Below are 27,128 nucleotides of genomic sequence, written 5' to 3' on the forward strand. Positions count from 1 at the left end.
ACGAAAAAAGATCCTCGGACCAAGGATCTATCGGTAAGCCCACTGTTCATTGATATCAAGTTGTTTGTTTAAAGCCTTTTGTGAATTCGCATTGTATGGTTTAGTGAGGAAACTTTGATGCTTTTGCAGCCTGAAGACTTTTGGTTCAGTGATTCAGATGGATGGAACCCATTCATTGCGTTAGTGGTTTCGTGTTATGATACTAAATGCTTCCTTTTTGGGCGCTTTTTTATACTATTGCTGCACAAACTTTACGTTGGTTGTTTGTTAGCGTCTTTGTATTTAGATATTCGGGTCCCCTGTTAGTAAACCGTATTTTTATGGTTCTGCCCAACCAGTTATTGCCCTATTAAAATTCAAATTTACAAAGGTACTAAACAGTATTGTATAGTTTTGCCCCCAGTAAATATCATTTCTAGTTATTTTAACGGTTGAAAGCTATATCTGTGATAAAAAAAAAAAAATCTTTATGATCATCGTCTGGAATTTTTCTGTAATTAATTATATACATTATTTTAATTTGATAGGTAAAATCCGAAAACTTTCAAAAAAAAAAATGTGAAAAACTTTTGTCGCCAAAGCTAAAAGGAAAAAGCTTTGATCTTTGATGTAGAAAGAGAGAGCAGGCACAATTGATCCGTTGATCTTTCGAATCAAAGAGAGTATCGATTCGTTGAATCACTTTTTGCTTTATATGCGGAAGAACCCTAGCTGAATACGCTATGGGAGATTCCGCGTCTTCTTCATATGTTCACAAATCTCTTGGTGGTGGCTCAGGCGAGTCTCTTTCCCTCACCATTCGTAATCGTCTTCCTCTGTCAATCATAGTCTCTCATTCAATGGACAAGTGTCAGATATTTGCTTTGATTGCCTAATTTCAGGATTGATCGATCATTGTTTTAGGGTTTTGTTCGATTGTTTTTTTTTTTTTTTGCTCATTTTAGGAAGTTTCTTTACTGTTTGTGTGTCCTTAGAGACCAATTTTGAATTTTGAGTCTTCTTTGGTAAATTGCAGTTGCTGATTTGCTGCTATGGAGAAACCGGACAGGTGCTGCCATTTTGCTAGTCTCTTCTACTGTGTTTTGGTTTCTGTTCGAGAGAGCTGGTTACAATCTCTTGTCTTTCGTCTCCAATGTTCTGCTTCTTCTTGTCGCCATCCTCTTCTTATGGGCCAAGTCTGCTTCACTACTCAACCGGTATCATCTCTCCTCTTTCTTTCTTTCTTTCCTTTTTTGCTTTGTTACCCAAAAAGATGAAACCTTTATGCCGCATTTTTGGATTTTTTTTTTTTTGAATTGATAGTAGAGACCAGAAGAGCATGCATTAGCGTATTGTTTGGTTAATATATCTGCTTTTACTGTTTTGTGAACTATTGCTATGAGACCTCATGTATATATCACCTGATGATTTTGTTTCAGACCTCTACCTCCAGTACCCAATATGGAAATCCCTGAGGGGTTTGCAATCAAGGCTGCTGATGATATCCTGGTTTTGATCAATCACGTACTCTCAGTTGCAAGTGATATCACCATTGCTAGAAATCCAATTCGTCTCCTTCAGGTTATTATTTGTTTAGTGTCATAACTTGGCTAAAAACTATTTGCTTGTTTCCTTTTGAATCTTAGTAGTCTAAATGATTCTCGTATGTGAAATAGGTTTTATTTGTCTTGTGGGCTATCTCCTATGTTGGGACTTTAATCAACTCCCTCACTCTTGTCTACATTGGTGAGCTTTTATTTTTGTCTGACTTTTTTTCTTTCTGATGTATAATCTCTGAATCTATCTAGAAGCGTTATTTTATTTGTTTTCAATCATGCATCTCTGTTTTTCTCTTGCAGTGATTCTTCTCAGTCTTTCTCTTCCTGTTGTGTACGAGAAGTACCAAGATCACATCGATGATAAGCTGGATTCAACTTCAAAAGTCATTCGAAATATCTCGAGGAAGATTCCAATGCCCGTAAGCAAAGAAAAGAAGTATCAGTAGGTAGCGTAAGCAAGTAGAGCTTTTTCATTTGAAAAATAAGTGAACGTTTATAGACAGACATGACTTGTCCAAGTTTTTTGACTGCTGGTTTACTGAACCGATGCATGTTCTCAGTAGCTGCAGGTGGAAAAAAAACTGCCGGTTTGTTTCACCAGACTAATTACAGCAGCTTTTTTTAACACACAAGAAATTGCTATGACTTGATTGCTTGCTCGCTATAAGAGGATGATCAAAGCAGCGGAGAAAAGTGAAATCTCAGTACTACGGATATTTGTTCATATCTTTCTGATTTGGCTTACTATATTTTGTTTTATCAACTTCTTCTGTGTTCTAGATTCATGTGTTCTGGCTTTTTTTTTGTGTATCTTTTAGCTTACACACAAATGATTTGTGGCATTCTTGTATTGCAGTATAACCGAGAAGGATAACTCTAAAACAATTTGAGTGGGTTATTTAATCATAATTGCTGATTTTAAAGATTATAGTTGACTTTTTAGGAAAATGACAAAATTTTGGTGTTAAAAAATTAAATAATATCCCATAAATTAATAATTTATATATTTATCATAAAAATAGTATTTATGCTCACTGTGTTTTTTAGCAGCTCAACATTAGCGAAAATTAAGTTGAAAGTTGACCAAAAAAATATTATTAAAATTGTAAATTTCTGTTTGTAAATGTGCTGCAAAATCGACCACGCAGTGAGGATATGGGCAAAGTGGACAAAGAATCTGGCGCAATCCAACCACAACATATTAAAACCCCACAAAACCCAAAATCCATATCTCTCTACTCTGTTTGTTGTTGCCGACGATACATACATACACCTCTGCTTACATTCTTCCAAGATTCCCGCCACCGTTGATCTCTGCTTACATTCTTCCAAGATTCCCGCCACCGTTGATGGCGACACCTCTTGGTCTATCGTCCCTCTTCTCCTCGAGACTGTCCACCACTCCCTCTCTCTTCCCCATCCACCGCAGGGAATTCAACCGGCGTCGTATCATCCTCGTCACCGCCGGAGGAGGAGGAAAACCGACGATCCTCGTGGCGGAGAAGCTCGGCCAAGCGGGGATAGACCTGCTGAAAAAGCACGCCAACGTGGACTGCTCTTACGATCTGAGCGTGGAGGAGCTCTGCACGAAGATCTCCCTGTGCGATGCCTTGATAGTGAGGAGCGGCACCAAGGTCGGGAGAGACGTGTTCGAGTCGTCTCGCGGGAGGCTCAAGGTTGTTGGACGCGCTGGCGTTGGCATCGATAACGTTGATTTGGCCGCGGCGACTGAGTACGGTTGTTTGGTCGTGAATGCTCCCACTGCTAACACGGTTGCTGCTGCTGAGCATGGCATCGCCCTTTTAACCGCCATGGCTAGAAATGTAGCTCAAGCCGATGCTTCTATCAAAGCTGGTGAGTCCCCACAGTTTCTAGCTTCTCTCAGAAAATTGCGAATTAAAAAAAATTGTTTTACCAAAGATGTTAGCTCAACTAAAAATGACTTATTAGATAAAATAGCTAAAAAAAAATATAAATTATTAGTTTGCAATTAATTTTCATCTAAAAATAAATATAATTTGCATTAGAATTTGTAAAATGACAACTTTTGTATAACGAAGATAAGAATAATATTATTTTGTGGGGTTTCATTGTTTCGGCTCAAAACTTTATGATATTAAAAAAATGAATGTGTTTAAATTGTTGCTACAGGGAAGTGGATGAGAAGCAAGTATGTTGGTGTTTCACTTGTGGGGAAGACTCTTGCTGTTCTTGGTTTTGGTAAAGTTGGATCAGAGGTTGCTAGGCGAGCCAGAGGGCTCGGGATGCACGTCATCACACACGATCCTTACGCACCAGCGGATCGTGCACGAGCCATCGGTGTGGAGCTAGTCAGCTTTGAAGTAGCTATTTCGACTGCAGACTTCATCTCTTTGCACCTTCCCCTCACCGCTGCTACGTCCAAGATGCTGAATGACGAGACCTTTGCGAGGATGAAGAGAGGAGTCCGTATCGTCAACGTTGCTCGTGGTGGAGTGATTGACGAGGATGCTCTCTTGAGGGCGCTTGACTCTGGTATCGTCGCTCAGGCTGCTCTTGATGTTTTCACTGTGGAGCCGCCTGTTAAAGACAACAAGCTGGTGTTGCATGAGAGTGTTACCGCCACGCCTCACCTTGGTGCCAGTACTATGGAGGCTCAGGAAGGAGTGGCGGTGGAAATCGCTGAAGCTGTTGTTGGAGCTTTGAGAGGAGAACTTGCTGCTACTGCGGTCAATGCACCAATGGTTCCACCAGAGGTAACTTCTAAGTTAAGTGTTTCTTGACTTGTCCTGCTAAATTCTCTGACATTGTTCTGTGATCATCTGTTTTTAGGTGTTGAGGGAGCTGAAACCGTATGTTGTGCTCGCTGAGAAGCTTGGGAGATTGGCTGTACAACTGGTAACAGGTGGAAGCGGTGTGGACGCTGTGAAAGTGACTTACGCTTCTTCAAGATGTCCTGATGATCTAGACACAAGACTTCTCCGTGCTATGGTCATAAAGGGACTCATTGAACCCATTTCCAGCGTGTTCATAAACCTGGTGAACTCAGACTACGTCGCTAAGCAACGCGGAGTCAAAATCTCAGAAGAACGAATGGTTCTAGACGGCTCACCTGAGGAACCAATTGAGTACATAACTGTCCGGATAGCAAACGTTGAATCAAGATTTGCAAGCGCGTTATCTGAGTCAGGAGAGATCAAAGTAGAAGGCAGAGTGAAACAAGGAGTTCCAAGTCTAACAAAAGTGGGGTTATTTGGAGTGGATGTGAGTTTAGAAGGGAGCGTGATTCTGTGCAGGCAAGTTGATCAGCCTGGGATGATTGGCAAAGTTGCTAGCATCTTAGGAGATGAAAACGTGAATGTGAGCTTCATGAGCGTTGGAAGGATAGCTCCGGGGAAGCAAGCGGTGATGGCTATTGGTGTAGATGAACAACCTAGCAAGGAAACTTTGAAGAAGATCGGTGACATTTCTGCCATTGAAGAGTTTGTTTTTCTTAAACTATAGTTTAATACATTCCATTGATGCACATAAGAAAACTTCAAATGATATAATAATCTTATTGGATTATTGGATGATTCATTCTGTACTAATCATACAATCGAGTGTATATGAAACAATTTACATAGTTTGGTTTAGTGATGTGTTATTATGCACAGCCAAACAGAGATTTTGCCTTTATCCTATTTTTTTTTTTTTGGTATGGAAGATAAACATAGAGACTGATGCAGCTTACGAACCAGTGAGAAATGGGATCTTAGCCACCGTTGTTGGGATCGAAAAATGAAGACTCTGAAGTGCTAGATAAGCCGCGATGCCAGCAGCATAACCAGCAAAAGCATAGCCACTAACCTGCATGGAACCTCAAGAGTTATGTTCTTGAGTGAGCTTCAGAGAAGAGGAAAGAGGATATACTTACCTTTCGGAAGTACCAAAAGAAATCGACTTTCTCCATCCCCATGAAGGCTACACCAGCAGCAGAACCGATGATTAGCATTGAACCACCAGTGCCTGCGCAGAATGCAACGAGCTGCCAAAACTCAGAATCTTGAGGGAACGATGTGATGTCATACATTCCCATAGTCGCTGCAACCAATGGAACATTGTCTATGATTGCCGACACAACACCGATTGCGCTTGCTATTAGCTCAACATTGTGTATATTAGCATCAAGGTAGCTTGCAATCTCTTGGAGGATCCCAGCCGCTTCAAGGCTAACACAAGAAGAGGAAAGAGCATCACAAAATATTTCGAGAACATTAGAGTTTGGAGATGAACGGTTGATTAAGTACCTGCTAACAGACAGAAGAATCCCGAGGAAGAACAGAGCGCCTTGTGTGTCGATTCGTGACAAGGCCTGAGGTACTTTGAGCTTTTGTCTTTCGGATTCACCGTAGTGGATGGCGTCTGTCAAGATCCAAAGAACTCCGAGACCCAACAAGATACCCATGTAAGGGGGCAATCCGGTTAGAGACTTAAAGACTGGAACAAAAACCAACGCTCCAAGTCCAACTCCAAAAACTAGCTGCCCTCTTGGAGCCATCTTTTCAGAAGCCATTACATCTGATGAATCCTGTCCCTTCTCATTTACCTCACTGAAGGGGAAAAAAATATACTTACATCAATCAGCCTCCGCAGTGCAATATTTACGAGACAAATAAGAAGCCAAATATGTATAATATAGTTTTCATGTCCAGTCTGAGAGTGCAAGAGAGTCTTTAACCTGGTAAAGGACATGAGGGCTAGTGGAACAGCTAGAGAAATGGCCGAGGGTATAAAAAGTCCCTAAAAGGAAAGTAATTAAACCTTCATTAGGAATATATACAGACAGCTCCATAAGGTTCCAACCCTAGACCCTATAGTAACTTGGAGGTTTCTAGCAGAATCAAGCTGTTATCCAGCAAACAAACCTAAACCCACGAACTAAGCTAACAATTTAAACTTATGGGTTTCATGCCTGTAACCTACTTCATAACATTGGTTTTTCTTTGATAAACTGTGAGACTGTAAACCGATTGAGATTTAGGAAATTCTGATAATTATTATTTCAGAAGAGAAGGAGAACCTGTATAGTCGGCAAGGTGGAAATCTGACCATGAATCCATAGCATAGTTGTAGTAACATCACCAATTGGACTCCATGCTCCTCCTGCATTTGCTGCTATCACCACAACAGCTCCTAGAAGTCTGACATTGGTTATTGAGCGTGAAAATCATAATACTGAACACGAAACAGAGTAGTAGTATTGGGTAAAATAAACTCAAAAATGAAACGCGGACCAATATGGATCCTTCAGAATAATGAGGTCTATATCTACATAACTAATATGTTTTTATCATAGTGAGCAACTTAACCAAGAAACTAACTAACAGGAGCATAAAGAAAAAATATGTTCTTACTTGCGGTATTCTGATTGAGGAACCAGTTTCCTGAGTAAAGAAACCATGACAATGGTAGAGGTCAGGTTGTCTAGAATCGAACTCAGGAAGAAAGTCACAAAGCCAACCTGCGACACCATAAGTCAACTGAGAGTAAAACCTTAAAGAATGGGGAGACTGAAGTAGCAGATAAATTTCAAGCTAGGGGGATGATAAATCACTTACCACCCATAAAAGCGTCTTTGGCTTACGAGTGGTGATATTGTCTGTAACAAGCTTAAATCCTTGGTGAGCATCAACTATCTCCACAATAGTCATTGCGCCGAGTAGGAAAAACACAATCTCACTTACCTCAGCTGTTGCATGCTGAAGCTCTGAAACAACTACTTCAGCTGAAGGAGCCTGTTACAAAGGAATATATAATTAATAATATCCAACAAACAAACAAAGAACGTTAACTCTCTTACTTACCCCAATGCTTCTCACAACCCAAAGACTCACAGCCATCACAAGTCCTATTCCACTTTTATTAAAAGCTAAAGACTCTTCGAATATGATTCCTGCGTATCCTATTCCAAACAACAATGCCATAGCAACATCCTCATTAGCAGCTACCCAAGAATGATTAATGGCAGCTGTTCCCGTAAGAACTGCTGCAAGAACAGCTATGGCTTTGACTACATCTGTCTTTGACTGATAATTAGCTTCGAAGTAGCTCGAACTAGGTTCATCAACAGAACAAATAGGATCACACGAGTCCATCAAATTCTGTTGATCAAACACAAAACAAAGACATAAAGTTTCATCCTTTGAAGTTTGATGAAATGCAAATTCACTCATATAGCATCAAATTAGGAGATGGGTACTTGGCAAAATTGAATTTTGAAGAAGATGATATCGAACTAACTCGAACCTCAAGCTCTGACTCATCGATTGGTTGTGACTGTTCTACAAGAGAAGGAGAAGAAGAGTCCCTTGTCTTGTCCTCGGCTCTGACGAGAACACTGTTGTGTCTGGACAACCTCGAGCTTGCAACTCCAGATACGTTCGAAAAGGAGACACTTTGCGGCAATCGAGTCGAGAGACAGATGCGGGATGAAGTCGCTACGGCGTGTCTCTTCGTCTGTTTGTGCGGCGGCGCGAAGTGAGAGCCGATAGGAAACACCGCCATGGGCGATCACCGGAGAGAGAGCACGAAAAAATCTCCGGCAGACCGGTTAAGTATTATTGAGATGATCGGTGGCTATCAAAGTCTTTGATTTGCAATAATATGCTCAGAATCTGGTCTTCTCACAATTTAATCCACACAAAATAAGTGATTTAAAAAATTGTTCTTAGCATAAAAGAATATAAACAGTTTTAATCCCATTTTTTCAATTGTTTTTTTTAAATAGTATCTTTCTCGAGTGACATGCTTGCTAGTAACGGAACCTGCTATGTCATGGAATCAGATAGGATTTGTATGTAATGTAACGTATGTAGACCACTTTCTTGTTTTCTCTGACTTTTTTTTTCCTTTGCATCTTAAAATCGTTTTATTTAAAATGAGATTACATTGGACCAGAACCATCAATATATAGTTCTCCAAGACTTAATTACAACAAGAAGAACGGCTTAGATCAATTAAAAGAAATTAATGACAAGTTCGCTTAGCAGTTAGCAGTAGTAGTAAATTGGAGACATAATAAACACAAGTAATCAACGTAAATAGTCATATCATCTCGTCTTATATCACATTTGTTAGAAATACTTCATGTTAAGTGAGAAGATAATAGACCAACAGTATAGTATAGTATACAAAGCGTACGTTCTGATGCATTAGTTTTGAACTATAAACATATAATATGATCTGTCCCACTAAAGTCCAATAAAACCCAATCGGGATGTTTGATCATTTTAAAAGATCTCTATGCAATTAAAGGTTGTCTTAATTTAAATATAATATGTGTTGAAATGGGAAAAAAATCAGGAAGAGTAGGAGGCTATGGAGGTATACTGTGGGAGTAGATGTAGAGGAAGGTGTTCAAAGGCAGGGTTTCGAGACAGATGTATCAAGTATTGTGGCATTTGTTGCAGACAATGTAAGTGTGTTCCTTCTGGCACCTTTGGCAACAAGCAAAAGTGCCCTTGCTATCGAGACAAGCTTAGCTCCAAGGGCAAACCCAAGTGCCCTAATGAGTTATACTGTGGATATTTTGAAAGTTATGTATATATTAGATTCAGAAAAATGAAAAGAAATTAGGAAAACATTGTTCTTGGGTTGGAAGATGGGTTGTTCACCTAGCTGACCTAATTACAAAAAAGAGGTTTTGGTTTAGCTGGATCTTAGTTCGTGTAGTTCAGATAGTATGCTTTGAACCATCATCCATACATCCTAAAGCAATCTTGATGTTTCGATATCCTCTCTTGCTTCGTTATGGCAGTACTAGATCAAAACTAACTTGAATCCAATCAAAGGATATCCTTCCTATTCATCATACTATCTTGGATCTTTCTCTGTGCAAACAATGGCTAACTTCTCCATCTCATAATATAATCATCCATCAGTAGCTTCATCTCCTTCGAATCAGAAGGGCTAATCACACTGTTTTCGCTTCTAATATCGAAACTCGAAACCTCAAAAACGGTTTATGCCCATGACTATGATCTTTAATCTCCATGTTTTTCCTCATAGTTATTGTGTCCAGCAGATTCTTGTTCTCTGACCTGACGTATGTTATTGGAAAATCTCATTTACCAAAAACTAAGACAGAAAAGAAGAAAAGTATGAAATCGAAGGATCACACCAAGAAACTAAAAACAACATTTCTCCTTGACTAATCAGCTTCACATCTGGTTCCAATAATATGAATAATGGACCAATGGTCTATTGGCAAGGCAGTGCCTTTAATGTACTAAATTATTTTATAAGAAAAACAGTAAACAAATGAAGATGAAGTTGATAGTGATCCAAACTTCTGTGAAAGTTTCTTTACCAGTCCATATATTATATATTTGTTCTGCGTTATATAGTATTATTTGTTCATCATCTATAGTGTACTCGTTAGAATTCATATATTATTTGTCAAAGGTTTCGAGAAAAACTCATCTACCAAAACTAAGACAGAAAAGAAAACAGTATGAAATCAAAGGCTCACACCAAGAAACTAACTAAACAACATTCACATTTGGTTCCGATAATATGAATAATGAACCAATGGTCTATTGGGTAAGGCACTGCCTTTATTATACTAATTTATTTTGTAAAACAGTAAACAAATGAAGATGAAGATAGTGATACAAACCACGTGTAATCAAATATTAAAATGAAAGGGAAATGCTAAGCTAGGTATATGTTCTTCATCAAGAAGATAGCTAATCAAAGAATTGCTTTATGTAACCACACAAAAAAGATTATTACTACTCAAAATTTTCGACCAAAGCTTTTATTCACCTTTGATCATCAAAGACAAAGCCAAGTGGGAACCAAGACTAGAAGACTCTTTTAACTCTCTACTGGTTTTGTCGACTTCTGCCCAACCGGTAAATCATCGATCCAGTCTCCATAGATTCGATTAATCTTCTTGGAGTCGCTCCACTTGAGCAAACACTTCTTTCGCCGCCCTTCATCGTTAAGACCAGAAGAGTCTGCTGTCACTTGTGCAGTTGGTTTCATTGCAAACGGTTCGTTTGCAGGCACCACCGTTTGTTTACTCACAGACGCTGCTGCTACTGCGTTCATAGCTTCTCCTTCAACTCTTCCAACAGAGTGTTGCAGCAGCTCTGCAATCAGAAACACAAGATCATCAAAAGGACTATCAAAAGGGATGGTATTAGCAACGATTATAATAACGTACCTGCTTGGCCATGAGCAAAGTGACAGTTATCACCAAAAGGACACTGCCCCTTCTCAAACTTCCCACATAGCCTAGTCTTCCAAAACACAGTCTTGACACCACCACCACCACCATTGATCATAGGTGCAGCAGGTACAGGGATGCCTCCTTGTCTATTCACTTCAACTTGATGAGAAGCTGCAACACCATTCTCAACAGACATTGGATCAACAACACTTATAGCCAAACTCTCCCTCAGCTTCCCATTCTCCTCACGGAACTTAGAAAGATCCTCATGGATGAAATTACACCTGTCCCCATAAGGACACTCCTCACCGAAACAAAACTTCCTGCAGAGCTTCATCCTCAAGATAATCTTCTGATCATCTTCCCAGTTACTATCCCCAGCGGAGGAAACAGAAGAAAGTCTCTCCCTTTCCCTCTCCCTTTCCCTATCCTTCTCCCTGTCCTGCACAGGAGGCCCAACAATCTCCTGCCAGTTAGATGGAGGTTGTCTCAAATCCTCCATCCCGTGAGCAAAGTTGCAAAGCTCTCCGTTCCTACAAGCCCCTGACTTGAACTTGACACACATCCTCGTCTTGTAGAAGATGTTGGCAGTCCCTTTGTTCATAGGAGGAGGGTTTGAAGATGGAACCATCCCCCAAGAAGTGTTGTTGTTATCATCAGCAGCAAGTCTTGGCCTTTTTAACTGTGGCATTGTCTGTGATTCAGACAGCTCGTTGTTCGTTGAATCAACCATCTGGGTTTGGTTCCAAACAACATAAGGACGAGAATCTGAGTAACTCGAATCCATTACTGTCAAAACACAACAATCGAATTCTATGATTACAAAACAAAGTCTTCAACTTTCGATTATGAAACTATAAATGCTTGAAGCTGTGATACACAAATAACACGATTTAGTGGATCAGAGGAAGGGAGAGAGCAATACCAGGAGGTTCAACGATGGCGGCGGCGGCAGATTTGAGAGACGAAAGGCGTGTTAGGGTTTTTGAACATCTGATTGGTATATATACCTTTACTTGATTTAGTAATTACTTGGTGGTGGTAATTTTGTAAAAAAAACAAATCTGACATATGTGAAAGGCATTTCTCATCATTATCTAATTACGTTTTTTGTAAGAACAAATCCGATTTTTGAAAAGACATTTTGTCTGACATTATTTCAAGTATATGTATTATGCATATATGTTAAATGATCTTATCAGACCTTATAGTAAATGTATATTTCATACTATTGAATGTCTGTTAAGAATTTTTTATAGATAAATATTTTTTTTTGTTTTGTTTTTATGGTTTGTTTAGCCTTTGCATTTGTGTTTATGGTTGGTCCTGTTTTGTGTTTATGGTTGGTTTAGCATTAACATTTTTTCACTAAAACATTGAGTACATTACCAATAATGATAGAATCTTAAGTTTTTATTTGTAACAGAAATGAGGTTTTATTTGAAACAGAAATGAGGATTCAAAATGCAGCATGAAACATAAATAAAACAGCCACAAAACACATCAAAGCTTAGACGAGAGCATGGCTGCTCGGAACTTTTTAGTTTCCTGCTCGTCTAGATTCATCTCTTTGGGATAACAGTCCATTAAAACAACAATTGCCTCGTTAATCTTCTCCTTGAGGGCTTCTGGTGATTCTAAGCACCGAAAGATTTCGGCTTGAGGTAGTTCAAGAAGCATTCCTGTGATTTTTGGTGCAAACAATGGCACGAGTAATTCCACCAAAGGGTAGAGCGACTCACCAATCATCTAAAAAAAAAAGATTAGAGTAAGAGAAAAGGATAAGCAAACTGGTTTTTCAAAATTAACCATCATATAAATAGAAAATCAATTTTACAATTCGTTGTTCACTGGGAGTTTTTTTTTCAAGTGCTTCAGCCAAAGCAGCTGAAAGAAATCTCTTGTGAAGAGCAGCAGCACGGGCTAAGGTATCATTAATACTGTAAACAGAAACAGGAGGAGACATGACTTGAGCAGTGGAGATGGTAGAATACTGAGCAGACCGAAATGTGATTTAGGATTACCGACTAAGGGCTTACTCTGATATATAGTAAAAACAGTTTGCCAATTTGAGTAAGTAAGAACAAATTTTTTATAATTGGAATTGAATATATATTTTGGACCGTGTGGAAAACACGCGCTATACAAAAAAGGCGAATAACATTTTCTACCACATATGTTTTGTTGAATATGACTTAGTTTGAATAATAGAATTTATTAAATAGTTAATAAATATTTTATTTTGGTATAAAATTATATTCAAGACTTTAAAATATCTAACGATATCTCTAAAAGATTTACTCAAGTTTTATTGTATTAAACTATAAACTTTTTTATTCTTCAAGTTTGTGTGTGATACCGTATAAAACAACAAATTTTCGAGATATAAAATACAAGAAAAATTAAACGGGATATAACTTTTTGTGAGAAAAAGGAGAAAAAAAAACCATACCACATTTGATTGCAATGGAGACAATGGTATAGAAACACAAACATTTGTGTGTTAGAGCTAGTCACTTGTAAAATAGATTTTTCCTAGTGCTTTTTAAATCTGAATTGAATTGGAGATCATACTAGGTTAAAGTAAATCTGAATCGAACCGGAGATTGGATTAGGTTAAACTTTAAACCGAGAACGTATCTGGATTGGGTGGATAAAAACTCGGTATGTATGTACTTTACCATAACAAAAAAGATTGTTAATTGTTTTTGGTTTTTAAATCATAACAACTATTAAATATAAAACTTTCTATTTTTTATTTTATTCAATTTTTGAATTTCATAACTTAGAATGATAAATATTAAATATTCAAAATAGTGATTTTATATTTAAAGTTAAGATATTAATTTTATAGTAAATTTACGTTTGGTTTCTAATTTTTTTTAAAAACCTTAATTTCGTTTATAAATTAAATAATCGAAATAAAAATTTAATTATGTTTATAAATATTAATTTTGCCTTGATTGTACGAATTAAACCGGGCGTAGTTCTTTGCGACTAACCGGAAGAAGATATATTAACAGTCGGAGTCAAAAATTGAGAAATGTTACGACAAACACAGAAAGCCCAAGTTGAGTTGATTTGGTAGATGGATGACCATAACCTTTTTGGTCGCTTCGGCAGTTAAGGTGTAAGTTTCGCAATCATCATGAGTTTCGAATCCTGTGTTGGCCACTTCACCTCACACGTATGGGACGGAATGTTCTCCTGCGTACATACATATATATCATTTAAAACAATTTTCTTATTTTTGCTTTATTAAAACTATCTTTTATATCATGGTACATAATACAATAAAATTGGGAAATCTGCCATTTCCCGCTGCCACGTCGCTATGGAAGATGGAGGCTTTTTGCGCCACGTGTCGTGACTCCATTGGTTATTGTTATTTCTTGGACTGGGTTTCTATCTCAATAAATTTGCTTTTGTAATAGATTTTCGAGTGGGCTTCTGAAAACAAATGGCAATCCCAATAAGTTTTAGGTTTCCTTTTCTTCCTCACGTATCCGACATTCGTAGAGTAGCCAAAATTTACAGAAACTAAATCGACCAACATCTCTATGTAACGTCTCAAGCTTCCATTAACAGCTGATTAATTCCGATCTTTTGCGTAACTATCCCACTCCTCTCACTAGGAAGCAATCAATCGACCTCTTCGCATACTACGGTAACCGGCTGAAGCTTCAACTATAAATATCGCATCTTCCAACTATGGGCAGCACAACTCAAACGAGATCCCGAAGAATAGTTTACTCTAACAACCGATACCGACGATGGGGAATTCATACACTCTCCTTACCGATTTGACAAGCAAGTCCTCTTATTCTGATCATAGAAACGGAACTTGGTCTATGTTAGATGAATTGATCGTAGGTTTCCTCTTTCTTTAACTGTCTTTCCATGCTCATTTCCTTACATATTGCCAGGTGGTGGGACATACGAGTCAGCGTCTTCATCAAAGGTGGTTCACGCACAAATTTTTTTAACCCCTTTCCTTTTTGGGCTAAACCAATTCATTGTCACTGCTGATCCTCTCAGGTGAAGTATGATATATTTTAATTTAAAACCCTTTGAGAATATGCTTTACATTTTTGTGTTTCGCCTAAACTTGGCAGATCATTGAGTTTCTCTGTACGGTTAAAGTGACTGGAATTCAGCTAGAGGAGGGTTGGTGTTATATTGGCTGTTCCAGGTGTTCAGAGAAACTCATCCGAGAGAAATCTTCCTTCACATGTGTCTCATGCAATGAAACAAATGTTCTCGCTGAACTCAGTAAGAAAATTTTAGTGTTGTATTTCCGCGTATTGGAAGCAAAAACCAAATAATCTTTTCCCCTGCAACATGTACCGGTGATACTTTCTGTGTCAGACAACACTGGCACATCAGCCTTCCTTGCCTTTGATATGGAGGTGGCCAAACTGACGCACGTTCTATCTTCTGAGGCATCACAGATTGTGGTATGAACTATAATCAACCACTGACTATAAGAGTATTATTACTTGTATGTAATGAGTAATATATAATGCTATCAACCGTTTTGTAGGGGATAAGTGTTAATGCTCAGGTTGACACTGAACATCCTCTATCACTAGCTGAGATTGTTGGGAATGAATACATACACCTTCCAACTCAAATTAAACGACTTCAAACAACCCAAACAACCCAAACCTTTACAATTTCCCCCATATTTCCTACAAGAGAGCTTGCACCTACGCCAGCCTTCGTTGTAAGTGTTGATCTCTTATTCCAATATGAATTTGCTAATTAAAAGAATATATGATCTCACTCTTTGTTGTTTAATAACAGGAAGGTGTACAGGTCCCTAAAGCAGCCCTTCCTGAAGCTGTGGCAGCTGGATTAGATGCCAGAGTTGTTAACGCTGGCAAACTTGCAGAGCAACATCTACATCTGATGGTTCACATCCAGAATGTTCAGCACCAGCGAAAAAACAATTTGCTGAGGATGAGAATGCCCCGAAAAAAACACGTTTGGAATGAGTCCAATATAGAACCTAAACAACCACCTCTTCTCCTTATCAATTAATGTTTTAGCATCTTTCAACTTCGTTGAAGTCTATTTCCTTTTTTATTTTTGGAAAAACTCAATGCGGTGGTTGTTGTTTCTTTTATTAATGCAAATCTTTTCAGAATAAACATCTACATGTCTTGGCTTAATAAGTATTGTTGTCATGCACTTTCGTTATTACGTTCAAGCTTACCAGCACTTGCAAGGCTTATGTTAACATATTATAATGCAGACAATAGATAATATTAGCCATAATCTATTGCGCAGCTAGCATCACATAATTTCCACTTCCTGTATATTTTTCACGTCTCTTTAATCCCCAAGTAAGAACTATATATCTCAAGTGTCCCTAATCCAAAAGTAAGGACTATATTATAACACTTCTAACATCCCAGTTCGTTGGGTAACTACGTATATTATTACACTATATAAATCACCCAGCATGAACAGAAAAAAAATGAAAAAGAAAAAATCAATATCAGTCAAATTAGCAGAAGCCTCATTATATGATTCAAATGGTTTAAAAACTAAGCACCCTGAGAAAACTTTAAAATTAATGGTACAAATATCATTGGTTAATTAAAACATAGGGTGTTACCAAAAAATAAACAAAACACAAGAATCTTGAACCAATTTTAAATAATAGTTATATAGATAAGGTGCAACATCAATCTAATGATGCTCTCATACAAATTCACACTAAATATAAATTATTATAGATAATGTCGTAGAAATTAATAATCTAACGTAAACAAACAGTCTTCATCGCAAACTATTAACTCAAAAATTCAAGCGCTTCTAAATAAATGGTCCTTTAAAAATGTTTTACAAGAAGTCAAGAACCTGATGTGGGTTCTAGGATTTCATGCTTGTATGTTTCTTCAAGTTTCATTAATCAAAAACCAGATGGGAAAAAAAAAGAAGTCAAGAACCTCACCATCTATAAGACATAGCTATATAACCTTAGGCTGCTTTTAACTTTGAACTCACACAAATAAACAAAGAATGAATAACAAATCCATTCTCTCTTATGAGTGCTCACACCAAACAAGACTTTCAGGAGCAAATCCCCGGTGCACACTCTAACGCTACATCCATAAGCTCAACACACAATAATCTATCATTGATTTCTAGCTACCATCAATTATCGACAAACAAAGTAATCTTACTGACTCAAAAACTTAAGGTATGTAATTCATGTTAACATACCATGAAATAAAACAGGCGACTCAATCCTGCTTATTCAAGAGACAACCCAATGCATGATAAATTTACAAACAGCCAAAAACAAAGACATAACTGATGATCTTCATGTTACTCTTACCATCATAGACAACAATCAAAACCCAAATGCAAGATTTGACGTCGACCTTATCATTGCTGATCTTGAGGAAACTAATAGGACTCCAACTACAGAAGAAGAAAACAATTCATGAACGGTATACTTCAAAAATTACAACAATGAAACCTATCTATGCTCTCTTACTTTCGGCCATACTTTCCATATCCACTACATTGATCAATGGCTTCGTACAAACATAAGCTGTCCATATGTAGGGAAAAAGTAATCTATGATTCAGCTTTATTACAGTTTATAAGAGGGGTTTTTATGTTCCAGTTTTCAATTTCATTAACATATTGTTTTCGATTTTCATATTATTTTTTAAACAAAATATAAAAATGATTTTTCTCATTTTCTAATATGTTTCATTTCCAAAATTAGTTTCTCACCAAAAATCAAATAAAAAGAATATATGAACAAAACTTCATTATTGTCCCAGTGATGCCCCAATAAATTGCCACGTCTTTGACATATACAAAGTATGCGAGCATTGTTACTACTTCAATAATATGAATACTTTATTATCTTCCTTTAAACAAGATAATCACAAAACAAACATAACCATTTATATTTTTCTTTCTCGAACATCAACTTTTTTTTATATTTAAATTTCAACTAAATTAAATTTGTTACAACTATTGTTTTTTTGTTCTGCTTTTATTAAATTGATCAATCACAACCTTTTATGCTATTCCACTTTGAACTAATCGATTTTAATACAAAGTTATATACTACAGTCGCTAAGCACTATCAAATAGATCAGGAAAAATATCATTTTCTTTCGCGTTATTCTCATCTTCATATTTTTAAATATGATTTCTTTACTAAGACCATGAAATAAATTGTAAAATCATTCAAGAATAACATATACAACCCGGCGCGTAGCGCCGGAAGACCACTAGTACTCATATAAAATTACGTTTTCTACAAAAAAGGTTGTAAAAACAAATTTTATATTTGAAAAGACACAATCAAGTATCGACACTATCAAACGTAAATGTAATATATGGATGTTAAATTATCTACTTAGACCTTATAGCAAATGAATATTTCATACAATTGATATCCTTTTTGGATGAATTGATATCTTAGGTTCACTGGACCAGTCGATAAGGTGTATATAAAAAAAACAATTGATATCTTTGTTGCGAGTTTTTTATAGGTAATCTTTATTTTTGATTTTATGGTTGGTTTAGCATATGTTTTCTTATAGGTAATCTCTTTGTGTTTATGGTTAATTTGGCATAGATGATCCCATTATTGCCGGACAAACCGAAACAAAGTTTTCTTTTCTTGACAAATTTTCATTAGAACATTGAGTACTTTAATACAATAATGATGGAATCTTAGTTTTTATTTGGAAAACAAATGCGGAATCAAAATGCAAAATGCAACACGAAATACAAATAAAGCCACAAGATGACATCAATACTTAGACAAGAGCTGGGATGAAGCTGGTCTGTCTACCATCGGTGGGTGTGAACTCCTCTCCTTTTCTTTAGATCTGTTGGGGCCTTTGGACATCCAGAAACAATCTGGTCTTTCAAAATAGAATCTTCACACCTGCTGAAATCCTCTCAAACGCTATCAGAAACGCAAGGGAATGGCTTCTTGCACAACCTGCAATATCGACAACTACAATGGGGACGCGACAAAACTCGTTCAGCACTACCTAACAGTTTGGCTAGATTAATAGCCGCCTGCTTCCGAGCTCTCGATCTAGCAGCTGATTCCCTGTTCTTGATCATCCTCCTTTGCCTCCTCTCGGTAACCTTCTCTAGACAAGTATTGCTTCTTCCACGGTTAAGCACATAAGGAACTGGTGACAGAGAGTTATTTTCTGCGCTACTTATCCCTGGAGATGTTGCTGCAACAGTGACCCCGGCTAATCCATTATTATTGTTAATGGAGTTACCCCAGTGAAACCCTTGTTGACCATACCCACAAGCGCAGCAAATTCTAGTTTGCTTGTTTAGTAAAAATGGTTTGAGGCATCCGCTGCAAGCTGCTGAGTTGTCCCACCCACTTTGAAGCATGAACCAGGTGGTTAGTTCAAGATCATAGAATTATTATTTAGTACCATTGAATGATATGTTGTTTTGATTTTGGTCAGCAAAATCAAAACCAAAATCAAAGCCTAATCCCCCAGCAGCTCCATTGTTATTGTTCCTGTTGAACTGACCCGTCTGCTGAGAACAGTTATCTTCTCTAACAACTCCAGCGCGAAACAGAAACTCCTCAAGCGTCATCTCCCCTAGAGTCTGTTGTCTCCCAGGAGGTGCATTAGACTCACCGCTGCTACCTTCCCATATTATCACCATGCATCCTTGGTGATCAAACATTTCCAGACCTCATCGACAGTCTTCTGACTAATCGTTCTAGGCAATGTCGACGAGCCTTGCCTCTGGAGATTCCCACCACCACAAGGTTGCGCAACGGCTGTAGCAGCAGCAGAAGAAGTCATGGACATGGCCTGAGCTTCTTCAGCAGTCCATATGCTTTTCAGGAGTTCATCCATGTTCATCGACCCGAAATCTTTCCCTGGTCCACCAAATGTCTCGCCAAGGGATTGGTAGTATCTGTTGGCTTCATCTGGTTGCTTCTTTCCCCTCCGCCACCTCCTCAGTTGTTGATGTTGATGTGAGTTCCCATATTCTTTGTCTCCACTTTCTTTTGAGAGGTAAAAAGAACAGATAAAAACGAGCCAGAAGTGAAAGAAATTAGAATGGTTTACACAATGCTAAGAATCCATGAAAGAAAGAAGTTCCAAGGAGTGAGCTATGTGTCACATGATGCATGTTCACATCCACATATAAAGAGTAAGTAAAGAGAACCAAAACTGCATAAATGTGTGTGTACAGATGTAAAAGCAAAGTAAAGTCGATCAATGATGGAAGATCTTCAGATAATCATCAAAAAAGAAGAAAAAATTTGAAGAAAAATGAATTCAACTAGATACAGTGTTTTTCTCTCCTATCAGCACATTTATACAGAATAACTTGAAAGTTTTTACTTTGTCACATCTTTGTCAGTCACAGCACAGTTATACATATAACAAGCATGAGAAAGAGATTGTAGAAGAAAAGCAACGGCTTTCTCTTAAATATTCGGTCGAATCAAAAACCCAGAAGTACAAAAAACTTAGGGTTGGTTTAGCCTTTGCATTTGCCTTTTTCTTATGTTGGTCTTCTTTTTTTTTATGGTGGTTTGGCTTTGATAATCCCATATCATTAATTTTGGATAATCCAAAACGAAATATATGTTTTTAACAATTTTTCACTAAAACTTTGAGTATGTAACCAATAACGATAGAATCTTAATTAAGTTTTTATTTGAAACATAAATGAGGATTCAAAATGCAACCGGAAACATAAATAAAAGCCACAAAATAAAATCAAAGATGAGACAAGATCATGGCTGCTCGGAACTCCATAGTTTCTAGCTCGTCTAGATTCATCTGTTTGGGAAACCAGTCCATTATAATAACAATTGCCTCGTTAACCTTCTCTTTGAGAGCTTCTGGTGATTCTATGCACTGAAAGATTTGGGTTCGGGGTAGTTCAAGAAGCATTCCTGTGATTTCTGGTGTAAACAATGGCTCGAGTAATTCCACCAAAGGGTAGAGCGTCTCACCAATCATCTACAAAAAGAAAAATAAAAGTAAGAAAAAAAAAGATAAGCAAACTTGTTTTTCAAAATTAACCATTATATAAAAAAATCAATTTTACGGTTCGTTGTTCACTGGAAGTTTGGTTTTCAAGTGCTGCAGTTAAAGCAACTACATGAAATCTCCGAAAAGCAGCACATGTTAAGGGATCATCAAACCTGTAAACAGAAAAAAAGGGAGGCATGCTTAAGCAGTGGAGATGGTAGAATATTGAGAAGACCGGAATATGATTTATGGTTACCGACCAAGGGGTTAGTCTGATATATAGTAAAAACAGTTTGCCTATTTGAGTAACTAAGAACAAAATTTTCATAATTGGAATTGAATATATATTTTGGACCGCGTAGAGGACACGCGCAGAACAAAAATGGCGGATAACATTCTCTACCACATATGTTTTGTTGAATATTACTTAGTTTGAATAATATAATTTATAAAATAGTTAAGAAATATTTTATTTTGGTATACAATTATATTCAAGATTTTAAAATATCTAACAATATTTCTAAAAGATTTACTCAAATTTATTATATTAAACTATAAACTTTTTATTCTTCAAGTTTGTGTGTGATACTGTATTAAACAACAAACTTTCGAGATATAAAATACAAGAAAAATTAAAAGGGATATAATTTTTTGTGAGAAAAGGAGAAAAAAAACCACACCACATTTGATTGCAATGGAGACAATGGTATATAAACACAAATATTTAAAGAAAAGGTTTGACCAAAAAAAAAAAAAACACAAATATTTGCATACCTTTGTAAGTGTGATTCTCATTTAATAAATGAACTTTGTGCGTTAAAGTTACTACAAATTGAATAGGTTTTTTCTAGTGTTTGTCTTTTTTAAATCTGAATCGAACCGGGGATCGGACTAGGTTAAAGTAAATCTGAATCGAACCGGAATTGGACTAGGTTAAAATTTAAACCGGGAACTTATATGGATTGAGTGGATAAAAACTGGATATGTTTTTACTTTACTATAACAAAGATATTTGTTAATTTTTTTGGCTTTTAAATCATAACAACTATTAAAAATAAAACTTTCTGTTTTGGTTTTATTCAATTTTTGAATTTCATAACTTACAATGATAAATATTAAAGATTCAAAATAGTGATTTTATATTTAAAGTTAAGATATTAATTTTATATTAAATTTACATTTGGTTTGTACTTTAAAGAAAGACCTTAGTTATATTTATAAATTAAATAATCGAAATAAATCTAATTATGTTTATAAATATTGATTTTGCCTTGATTGTACGAGTTAAACCGTGCCTAGTTCTTTGCGACCAACCGGAAGAAGATATATTAACAGTCGGCGTCAAAAAGTGAGAAATGTTACGACAAACACAGAAAGCCAAATTGAGTCGATTTGGTAGATGGATGACCATAACCTTTTGGTCGTTTCGGCAGTTAAGCTGTAAGTTTTGCAATCATCATGAGTTTCGAATCCTTTGTTGACCACTTAACTTTCTCTCACGTCCCATACGAAATGTTCTCCTGCGTGCACGCATTTACATATCATTTTGAACGATCTTATTTTTGCTTTATTAAAATTATCTTTTATATTATGCTAAAATCAACATAGTGATATAAATTACGTTTTTATATTTGATTGGATCTCCAAGTTTTTGGAATGCCCCAAATTCCACCTGAGCATCCAAATCTGGATTAATACCAGCAAAAACATCTCTGAAGAGGGTTCTAGAACCATGCCAAATGTGTCCAAAGAAGAAAAGTAGAGCAAACGAAGCATGCCCAAAAGTAAACCAAACAATCGAGTATCGACATTGTCAAACGTAAATGTAATATATGGATGTTAAATTATCTACTTAGACCTTATAGCAAATGAATATTTCATACAATTCATACTTTTTTTTGGATGAAACAATTGATATATCAGATTCACCGGACCATCCTATCTATCTATTACTATAAAGAAAGGATGTATCTCTCCTGCTGACACGTCAGCTGACAAGTCACAAATTCGCGTGATACTGTTGCGACACGTGTCCCTTGACTCAATGCACATCGTTTCATTTATTCAAGTTTGAGTTTTGTTTGGGCTTTTGATTACACAAGATTTTTAAATAAAACTTCGTGAAGCCCATATTGAATAATAGAAACTGGACATTCAACGCGTCGTTTTCTAATTAATGTTGTTGAACCCTTTTCATTCTCTGCCGTCGTGATATCTGCTCGAACTTTAGGCTTTCGATTCATCTCCTTCCTCCAACCCAGGATTTTACCAGTTTCACATCCAATATTCCTTATCTCTTTTCTCAACCTAAACAGGTTATATAAATATTTGCCTGTGGAATGAAATGCATCTATATCAATCTCAGAAATACGATGTCAATTATCCCGTGATTTCGCAAAATTGTGTTCATAGATGCTATTTTTATACTAACAAAAACATTTTATTTGGATTTGTAGATGGGTTATAAAAGCATGGTCTCTTCTGGACAGAGATTATTGAAGCTTTGAAGCCATCATGCTTCGTCTTCCAAATTATTTGAAAAGTTGTGGTGAGTGTTTGTTTTGGTTTACTTTGTATCATTAGAATCTGTGTTGAGTAGAATTTTCCAAACAACTTAGTTTGGTGGTGGATGTGTTGCAGGCTGTGAAGAGAGTCGGTCATCCTTGACGTGGGAGGAATGGATATGCCAATCCCTGATGAGCTATTGGATTTAGTCAACGTCTTAAGCTCGAATGAAACGGAGATTTGCAACTGTGGGGGATGTGTTGCAGTTGGTGCGGGAGGAATGGATACGCCAATCTCTTAACTATACTCAACGATTTGCAATGGGAAAAAAACCTCTCATTCTCTAGCTGGTAAACATCTCTCTTCACGGAATTTGTGTCAGTGATGAACTAACGCTTGCTAATTTCAGATGAAGTACATAAATTTGTTAAGTTGGATTTAGTTGATTTATGTATGGTGACGGTAATATTGACTATCATAGAGTATATTTTGATTGGGGAAACAAATCTATGTTATAAAATTGTATAAGTTTGTTGGCCTTACATATCTATTTGCTAATCTGTTTCATCTTCTTTACTACAAGTTTTTCTTCGGGCTTGCTTCAGAATCAAAGAAAGGCATCTTAACATTTAGCTCTGGGATAAGCAGCCATGGAATTCTGAAAAACAAATTCAGTGCAACTCAGGAAGTGCTGATCAAATTGTGAAACGCATAAGAGTATCATGCTTTCAGTTATGCGTTGGAAACGTTGGTATGACTCTTGATATGACTTTTAAGATTGCAATATAATTGATTTGTATTTTCTTATCTTGACCTATAAAAATACACTTAAATTTATGCTCTTACTATTCAATCATGGTAGTTTCGCACTATGATTGTAATTAATCATCTTAACGAAAAGCCAATAAGTGTTATGCCATTTATATATATAAAAAATGCAATTTTTGTGAACCATCATTTAGTAAATTTCACAAAGAAGAAATCCAGTGCCACAAAAAGTCAGAAATGTTGCAAAAAGCCAAAAAAAGTCTTAAGCCATTTTTATATATATACGAAATGAGACTCTTGTGAACCACGGTTCAATAAAGTTTAGACAGAAGAGATTAATTGCTACATAAATGGTGACTTGGAGTAGAAAAACAAAATGATTTCGAGAGTTTATAGATACTTCAACCCAATTTTTTATTTGCTGGCTTCATGGATTTGAGTTCACTGAGTTTTTAAAAACCTTGGAGAAAATAAACCATTGACAAAAAAAAGTTATTGGATAAACACATATACTCAAACTGCTATAAATTAATAATATTAGGACTAAACTAAAACTATAAATTTTTTATTAATTTATAAAAATATTAATTTATCGAGATAAATTAATAATGCTGGGAATAAAGTAAAACTATAATATTTTATTCATTTATAAAATATTAATTTATCGAGATACTAATTGAAATAAAAATTCAATTTGAAACTATAAATTACATTATTTTATAAAGATCTTTAGTGTATATTAATTTATAGAGTATTAATTTAAAAATATTATACTGTACATGCGAGTATTTATGTCTCCTGAAGCATTAAGGTGTGTTTCTATATAAACATAATTTTGTGACGTGTTATCTCTCTTTTGCCCATATAATATTTTCATGTATATATTTTAATTTTACTTATTTTTGATAATCTCAATATTAATGATGTGTGAGTGAAGTAAAATTAATACATTTACAAATTTTATTCTTCAAAAATCTCAGAAAAAATATCCTACACTTATAAAACTCGCTATAAAAAATATTAACATTTAAACATGTATTTAAATTAACATTTCAAAGAACATTAAAAAAATTGGTGCATAGCGCCGGAAAACTTCTAACCAATAGTATTCTACTACATAATAAGTATTTACAAAATTAAAAAAGAAAAAAGAAGTTAATGCTTACAAAAATAAAACAATAGATTTATCAAAATTATACAAAAATTAGATATTCTATCTAACGAAACCAAAATATCACCTCCCACCCGTAGGGCGGACCGACTCTAGTAAAATATATAAAAAACAATTGATATCTTTGTTACGAGTTTTTAAAGGTAATCTTTATTTTTGGTTTTATGGTTGGTTTAGCATATATTTTCTTATAGATAATCTCTTTGTGTTTATGGTTGGTTTGGCATAGATGATCCCATATTATTATTTCCGGACAAACCGAAGTCAAGTTTTTTTTTCTTGACAAATTTTCATTAGAACATTGAGTACTTTAACAACAATGATAGAATCTTAAATTTTTATTTGGAATAAAATGAGGAATTAAAATGAAAAATGCAACGAAACACAAATAAAGCCACAAGAGCATTGCTGCTTGGAATTCCTTAGCTTCTTGTTCGTCTAGCTTCATCTGTTGGTGTAATCACTTTGGCTAATTAAAACTTTTTTGAAGGCGTCTAGTAATTCTATCAACTTGAAGATTTGGGTTCGGTCTAGCTCAAAAAGCATTCCTGTGATTTTTGCTGTAAGATTTGGCTCAAGTAATTTTATCAAAGGGTAAAGAGTCTCACCAATTAACTACAAGAAGAAAAATTAAAGTAATTGAAAAAAATATAAGCAAACTGTATTAACCACCATATTAAAAGAAAAGAAAATCAGTTTTACAATAGTTTGGTTTTCAAGCGCTTCAGTCAAAACAGCTATGAGAGGAGGTAGGGCTGGGCATAAAACCCGTAACCCGAAATCCGAACCGAACCCGAACCGAAAAACCCGATCCGAACCGAATCCGAATTCTAAAAAATATCCGAATGGATCTTGTAGGGTGTTACAAAACATATCCGAACCCGAAGTGTTATTAACCGAACCCGAATGGATAATCCGAAAAACCCGAAAACCCGAAAAACCCGAAAAATATCCGAACAAACCGATCCGAATGTCTGAATTAATATATAATATAAATATTTAAAACATAAATATGTACTTCAAATATTCAATTTCATGTTTATTTCAACATGATATCTAACAATAAGTATCTAATTTTTTTAAAAAAAAATATTTTAAATACTCCATTATATATAAATAAGTATATATTTTTATGTTTTTTTATTGAAATTTAGATTTTACTTAGGGTATATCCGAACCGATCTGATATAACCCGAATCCGAATGATATATGGTTACTTCGGGTATTAACCGAACCGAACCGAAACCGATGTGTTATATCCGAACCCGAACCGAACTTGTAGATTTACTAGAATGGGACCTAGAAGGTGTTACAAAATAGAACCGAAATCCGAAAAACCCGAACCGAACCCGAATGGGTACCCGAACGCCCAGGCCTAAGAGGAGGCATGACAGAAATAGGAGGAGGCGTGACTTAAGCAGTGAAGATGGTAAAAATTTAAGAAGACTAAATGTGAGTAGCATTACAGAACGTTAGTCCATTATATAGTAAAAACAGTTTGCCTGTTTAAGTGACCAAGAACAGATTTTTCACAAATAGTATTTAAAATATATATTTTAAACAAAAAGCCAATAACATATTATACCACATATGTTTTGTTGAATATGACTTAGTTTAGTTTGAAAAATATTCTTGCCTCTGGAGATTCCCACCACCGTTGGATTGCGCAAAGGATGTAGCAGCTGAAGCAGAAGTCATGGACATGGCCTGAGCTTCTTCAGCAGTCCATATGCTTTTCAGGAGTTCATCGAAATCTTTACCCGGTCCACCAAATGTGCTCTGAAGCTCATCAAATGTTGGGGAATAAACAGAGGACCGTCTCGCCAAGGGATATGTAGTATCTGTTGGCTTCATCTGGTTACTTCCTTCCCCTCCACCACCTCCTAAGTTGTTGAAGTTGATGTGAGTTCCCATATTCTTTGTCTTCACTT

At 36.1% G+C, this 27,128-nt stretch overlaps 7 protein-coding genes and 2 long non-coding RNA genes across 11 annotated transcripts; 4 read left to right on the plus strand and 5 right to left on the minus strand.

The window, feature by feature from the left end:
• The first annotated feature begins 533 nt into the window (after positions 1-533).
• On the plus strand, positions 534-2,466 carry LOC108859221 (reticulon-like protein B11). Of its 3 annotated transcripts, none has more exons than XM_018633100.2 (6): positions 534-801; positions 1,016-1,196; positions 1,419-1,560; positions 1,656-1,725; positions 1,839-1,984; positions 2,099-2,466. In XM_018633100.2, the coding sequence occupies exons 1-5, from the start codon at positions 723-725 to the stop codon at positions 1,982-1,984; spliced, it is 618 nt and encodes a 205-aa protein (XP_018488602.1). In that variant the 5' UTR covers positions 534-722; the 3' UTR covers positions 2,099-2,466. The 3 variants fall into 3 exon arrangements, with proteins under 3 accessions (XP_018488602.1, XP_056842601.1, XP_018488603.1); XM_056986621.1 differs by having other exon boundaries at positions 1,839-1,957; XM_018633101.2 differs by having other exon boundaries at positions 534-777.
• Positions 2,467-2,713: 247 nt separating this feature from the next.
• Positions 2,714-5,150, plus strand: LOC108863595 (D-3-phosphoglycerate dehydrogenase 3, chloroplastic). The gene is made up of 3 exons (XM_018638072.2): positions 2,714-3,392; positions 3,690-4,273; positions 4,350-5,150. Exons 1-3 carry the CDS (start codon positions 2,888-2,890, stop codon positions 5,019-5,021), a joined length of 1,761 nt encoding a protein of 586 aa, XP_018493574.1. The 5' UTR covers positions 2,714-2,887; the 3' UTR covers positions 5,022-5,150.
• On the minus strand, positions 5,061-8,214 carry LOC108863596 (sodium/proton antiporter 1). Its single transcript, XM_018638073.2, has 9 exons — positions 7,806-8,214; positions 7,364-7,660; positions 7,118-7,294; positions 6,914-7,020; positions 6,580-6,700; positions 6,238-6,299; positions 5,807-6,109; positions 5,434-5,728; positions 5,061-5,366 (listed from the first exon to the last, which is right to left on the minus strand). The coding sequence occupies exons 1-9, from the start codon at positions 8,061-8,063 to the stop codon at positions 5,247-5,249; spliced, it is 1,740 nt and encodes a 579-aa protein (XP_018493575.1). The 5' UTR covers positions 8,064-8,214; the 3' UTR covers positions 5,061-5,246.
• Positions 8,215-10,166: 1,952 nt separating this feature from the next.
• On the minus strand, positions 10,167-11,800 carry LOC108857691 (zinc finger CCCH domain-containing protein 39). The gene is made up of 3 exons (XM_018631700.2): positions 11,660-11,800; positions 10,729-11,523; positions 10,167-10,654 (listed from the first exon to the last, which is right to left on the minus strand). Exons 2-3 carry the CDS (start codon positions 11,519-11,521, stop codon positions 10,377-10,379), a joined length of 1,071 nt encoding a protein of 356 aa, XP_018487202.1. The 5' UTR covers positions 11,522-11,523; positions 11,660-11,800; the 3' UTR covers positions 10,167-10,376.
• A 437-nt stretch (positions 11,801-12,237) lies between these two features.
• On the minus strand, positions 12,238-12,700 carry LOC130494997 (maternally expressed PAB C-terminal protein-like). The gene is made up of 2 exons (XM_056985886.1): positions 12,572-12,700; positions 12,238-12,483 (listed from the first exon to the last, which is right to left on the minus strand). Exons 1-2 carry the CDS (start codon positions 12,698-12,700, stop codon positions 12,238-12,240), a joined length of 375 nt encoding a protein of 124 aa, XP_056841866.1.
• Positions 12,701-14,859: 2,159 nt separating this feature from the next.
• On the plus strand, positions 14,860-15,441 carry LOC130512890 (uncharacterized). Its single transcript, XR_008946497.1, has 3 exons — positions 14,860-15,006; positions 15,103-15,191; positions 15,278-15,441. It is a non-coding gene; the product is annotated as an uncharacterized LOC130512890 (long non-coding RNA).
• A 3,237-nt stretch (positions 15,442-18,678) lies between these two features.
• LOC108858884 (ABSCISIC ACID-INSENSITIVE 5-like protein 7) lies at positions 18,679-19,619 on the minus strand. The gene is made up of 3 exons (XM_056985887.1): positions 19,472-19,619; positions 19,182-19,403; positions 18,679-19,028 (listed from the first exon to the last, which is right to left on the minus strand). Exons 1-3 carry the CDS (start codon positions 19,617-19,619, stop codon positions 18,679-18,681), a joined length of 720 nt encoding a protein of 239 aa, XP_056841867.1.
• Positions 19,620-20,452: 833 nt separating this feature from the next.
• LOC130512915 (maternally expressed PAB C-terminal protein-like) lies at positions 20,453-21,036 on the minus strand. Its single transcript, XM_057011400.1, has 2 exons — positions 20,830-21,036; positions 20,453-20,741 (listed from the first exon to the last, which is right to left on the minus strand). The coding sequence occupies exons 1-2, from the start codon at positions 20,950-20,952 to the stop codon at positions 20,496-20,498; spliced, it is 369 nt and encodes a 122-aa protein (XP_056867380.1). The 5' UTR covers positions 20,953-21,036; the 3' UTR covers positions 20,453-20,495.
• Positions 21,037-22,923: 1,887 nt separating this feature from the next.
• LOC130512916 (uncharacterized) lies at positions 22,924-23,602 on the plus strand. Its single transcript, XR_008946551.1, has 3 exons — positions 22,924-23,068; positions 23,210-23,301; positions 23,394-23,602. It is a non-coding gene; the product is annotated as an uncharacterized LOC130512916 (long non-coding RNA).
• Positions 23,603-27,128: the final 3,526 nt, after the last annotated feature.

The sequence above is a fragment of the Raphanus sativus genome, chromosome 5, assembly GCF_000801105.2.
Source record: "Raphanus sativus cultivar WK10039 chromosome 5, ASM80110v3, whole genome shotgun sequence".
NCBI classification, from domain to species: domain Eukaryota; kingdom Viridiplantae; phylum Streptophyta; class Magnoliopsida; order Brassicales; family Brassicaceae; genus Raphanus; species Raphanus sativus.

What these genes read in the sequence shown, in the direction of transcription:
- LOC108859221 (XM_018633100.2), top strand. Translation starts at nt 723, where the DNA reads ATGGGAGATTCCGCGTCTTCTTCATATGTTCACAAATCTCTTGGTGGT. An exon ending in TCTGCTTCACTACTCAACCG is followed by an intron (nt 1,197 to 1,418) that starts GTATCATCTCTC and finishes ATTTTGTTTCAG; the next exon opens with ACCTCTACCTCCAGTACCCA. An exon ending in ATCCAATTCGTCTCCTTCAG is followed by an intron (nt 1,561 to 1,655) that starts GTTATTATTTGT and finishes TATGTGAAATAG; the next exon opens with GTTTTATTTGTCTTGTGGGC.
- LOC108863595 (XM_018638072.2), top strand. Translation starts at nt 2,888, where the DNA reads ATGGCGACACCTCTTGGTCTATCGTCCCTCTTCTCCTCGAGACTGTCC. An exon ending in CGATGCTTCTATCAAAGCTG is followed by an intron (nt 3,393 to 3,689) that starts GTGAGTCCCCAC and finishes TTGTTGCTACAG; the next exon opens with GGAAGTGGATGAGAAGCAAG. An exon ending in CACCAATGGTTCCACCAGAG is followed by an intron (nt 4,274 to 4,349) that starts GTAACTTCTAAG and finishes ATCTGTTTTTAG; the next exon opens with GTGTTGAGGGAGCTGAAACC.
- LOC108863596 (XM_018638073.2), bottom strand. Translation starts at nt 8,063, where the DNA reads ATGGCGGTGTTTCCTATCGGCTCTCACTTCGCGCCGCCGCACAAACAG. An exon ending in GCCCTCATGTCCTTTACCAG is followed by an intron (nt 6,110 to 6,237) that starts GTTAAAGACTCT and finishes TTTCCCCTTCAG; the next exon opens with TGAGGTAAATGAGAAGGGAC. An exon ending in TCTTTTGGTACTTCCGAAAG is followed by an intron (nt 5,367 to 5,433) that starts GTAAGTATATCC and finishes GGTTCCATGCAG; the next exon opens with GTTAGTGGCTATGCTTTTGC.
- LOC108857691 (XM_018631700.2), bottom strand. Translation starts at nt 11,521, where the DNA reads ATGGATTCGAGTTACTCAGATTCTCGTCCTTATGTTGTTTGGAACCAA. An exon ending in CTTTGCTCATGGCCAAGCAG is followed by an intron (nt 10,655 to 10,728) that starts GTACGTTATTAT and finishes TTCTGATTGCAG; the next exon opens with AGCTGCTGCAACACTCTGTT.
- LOC130494997 (XM_056985886.1), bottom strand. Translation starts at nt 12,700, where the DNA reads ATGTCTCCTCCTGTTTCTGTTTACAGTATTAATGATACCTTAGCCCGT. An exon ending in CTCCCAGTGAACAACGAATT is followed by an intron (nt 12,484 to 12,571) that starts GTAAAATTGATT and finishes TTTTTTTTTTAG; the next exon opens with ATGATTGGTGAGTCGCTCTA.
- LOC108858884 (XM_056985887.1), bottom strand. Translation starts at nt 19,619, where the DNA reads ATGGATGAACTCCTGAAAAGCATATGGACTGCTGAAGAAGCTCAGGCC. An exon ending in GACATTGCCTAGAACGATTA is followed by an intron (nt 19,404 to 19,471) that starts GTCAGAAGACTG and finishes TAATATGGGAAG; the next exon opens with GTAGCAGCGGTGAGTCTAAT. An exon ending in AAACAACATATCATTCAATG is followed by an intron (nt 19,029 to 19,181) that starts GTACTAAATAAT and finishes ATGGTCAACAAG; the next exon opens with GGTTTCACTGGGGTAACTCC.
- LOC130512915 (XM_057011400.1), bottom strand. Translation starts at nt 20,952, where the DNA reads ATGCCTCCCTTTTTTTCTGTTTACAGGTTTGATGATCCCTTAACATGT. An exon ending in CTTCCAGTGAACAACGAACC is followed by an intron (nt 20,742 to 20,829) that starts GTAAAATTGATT and finishes TTCTTTTTGTAG; the next exon opens with ATGATTGGTGAGACGCTCTA.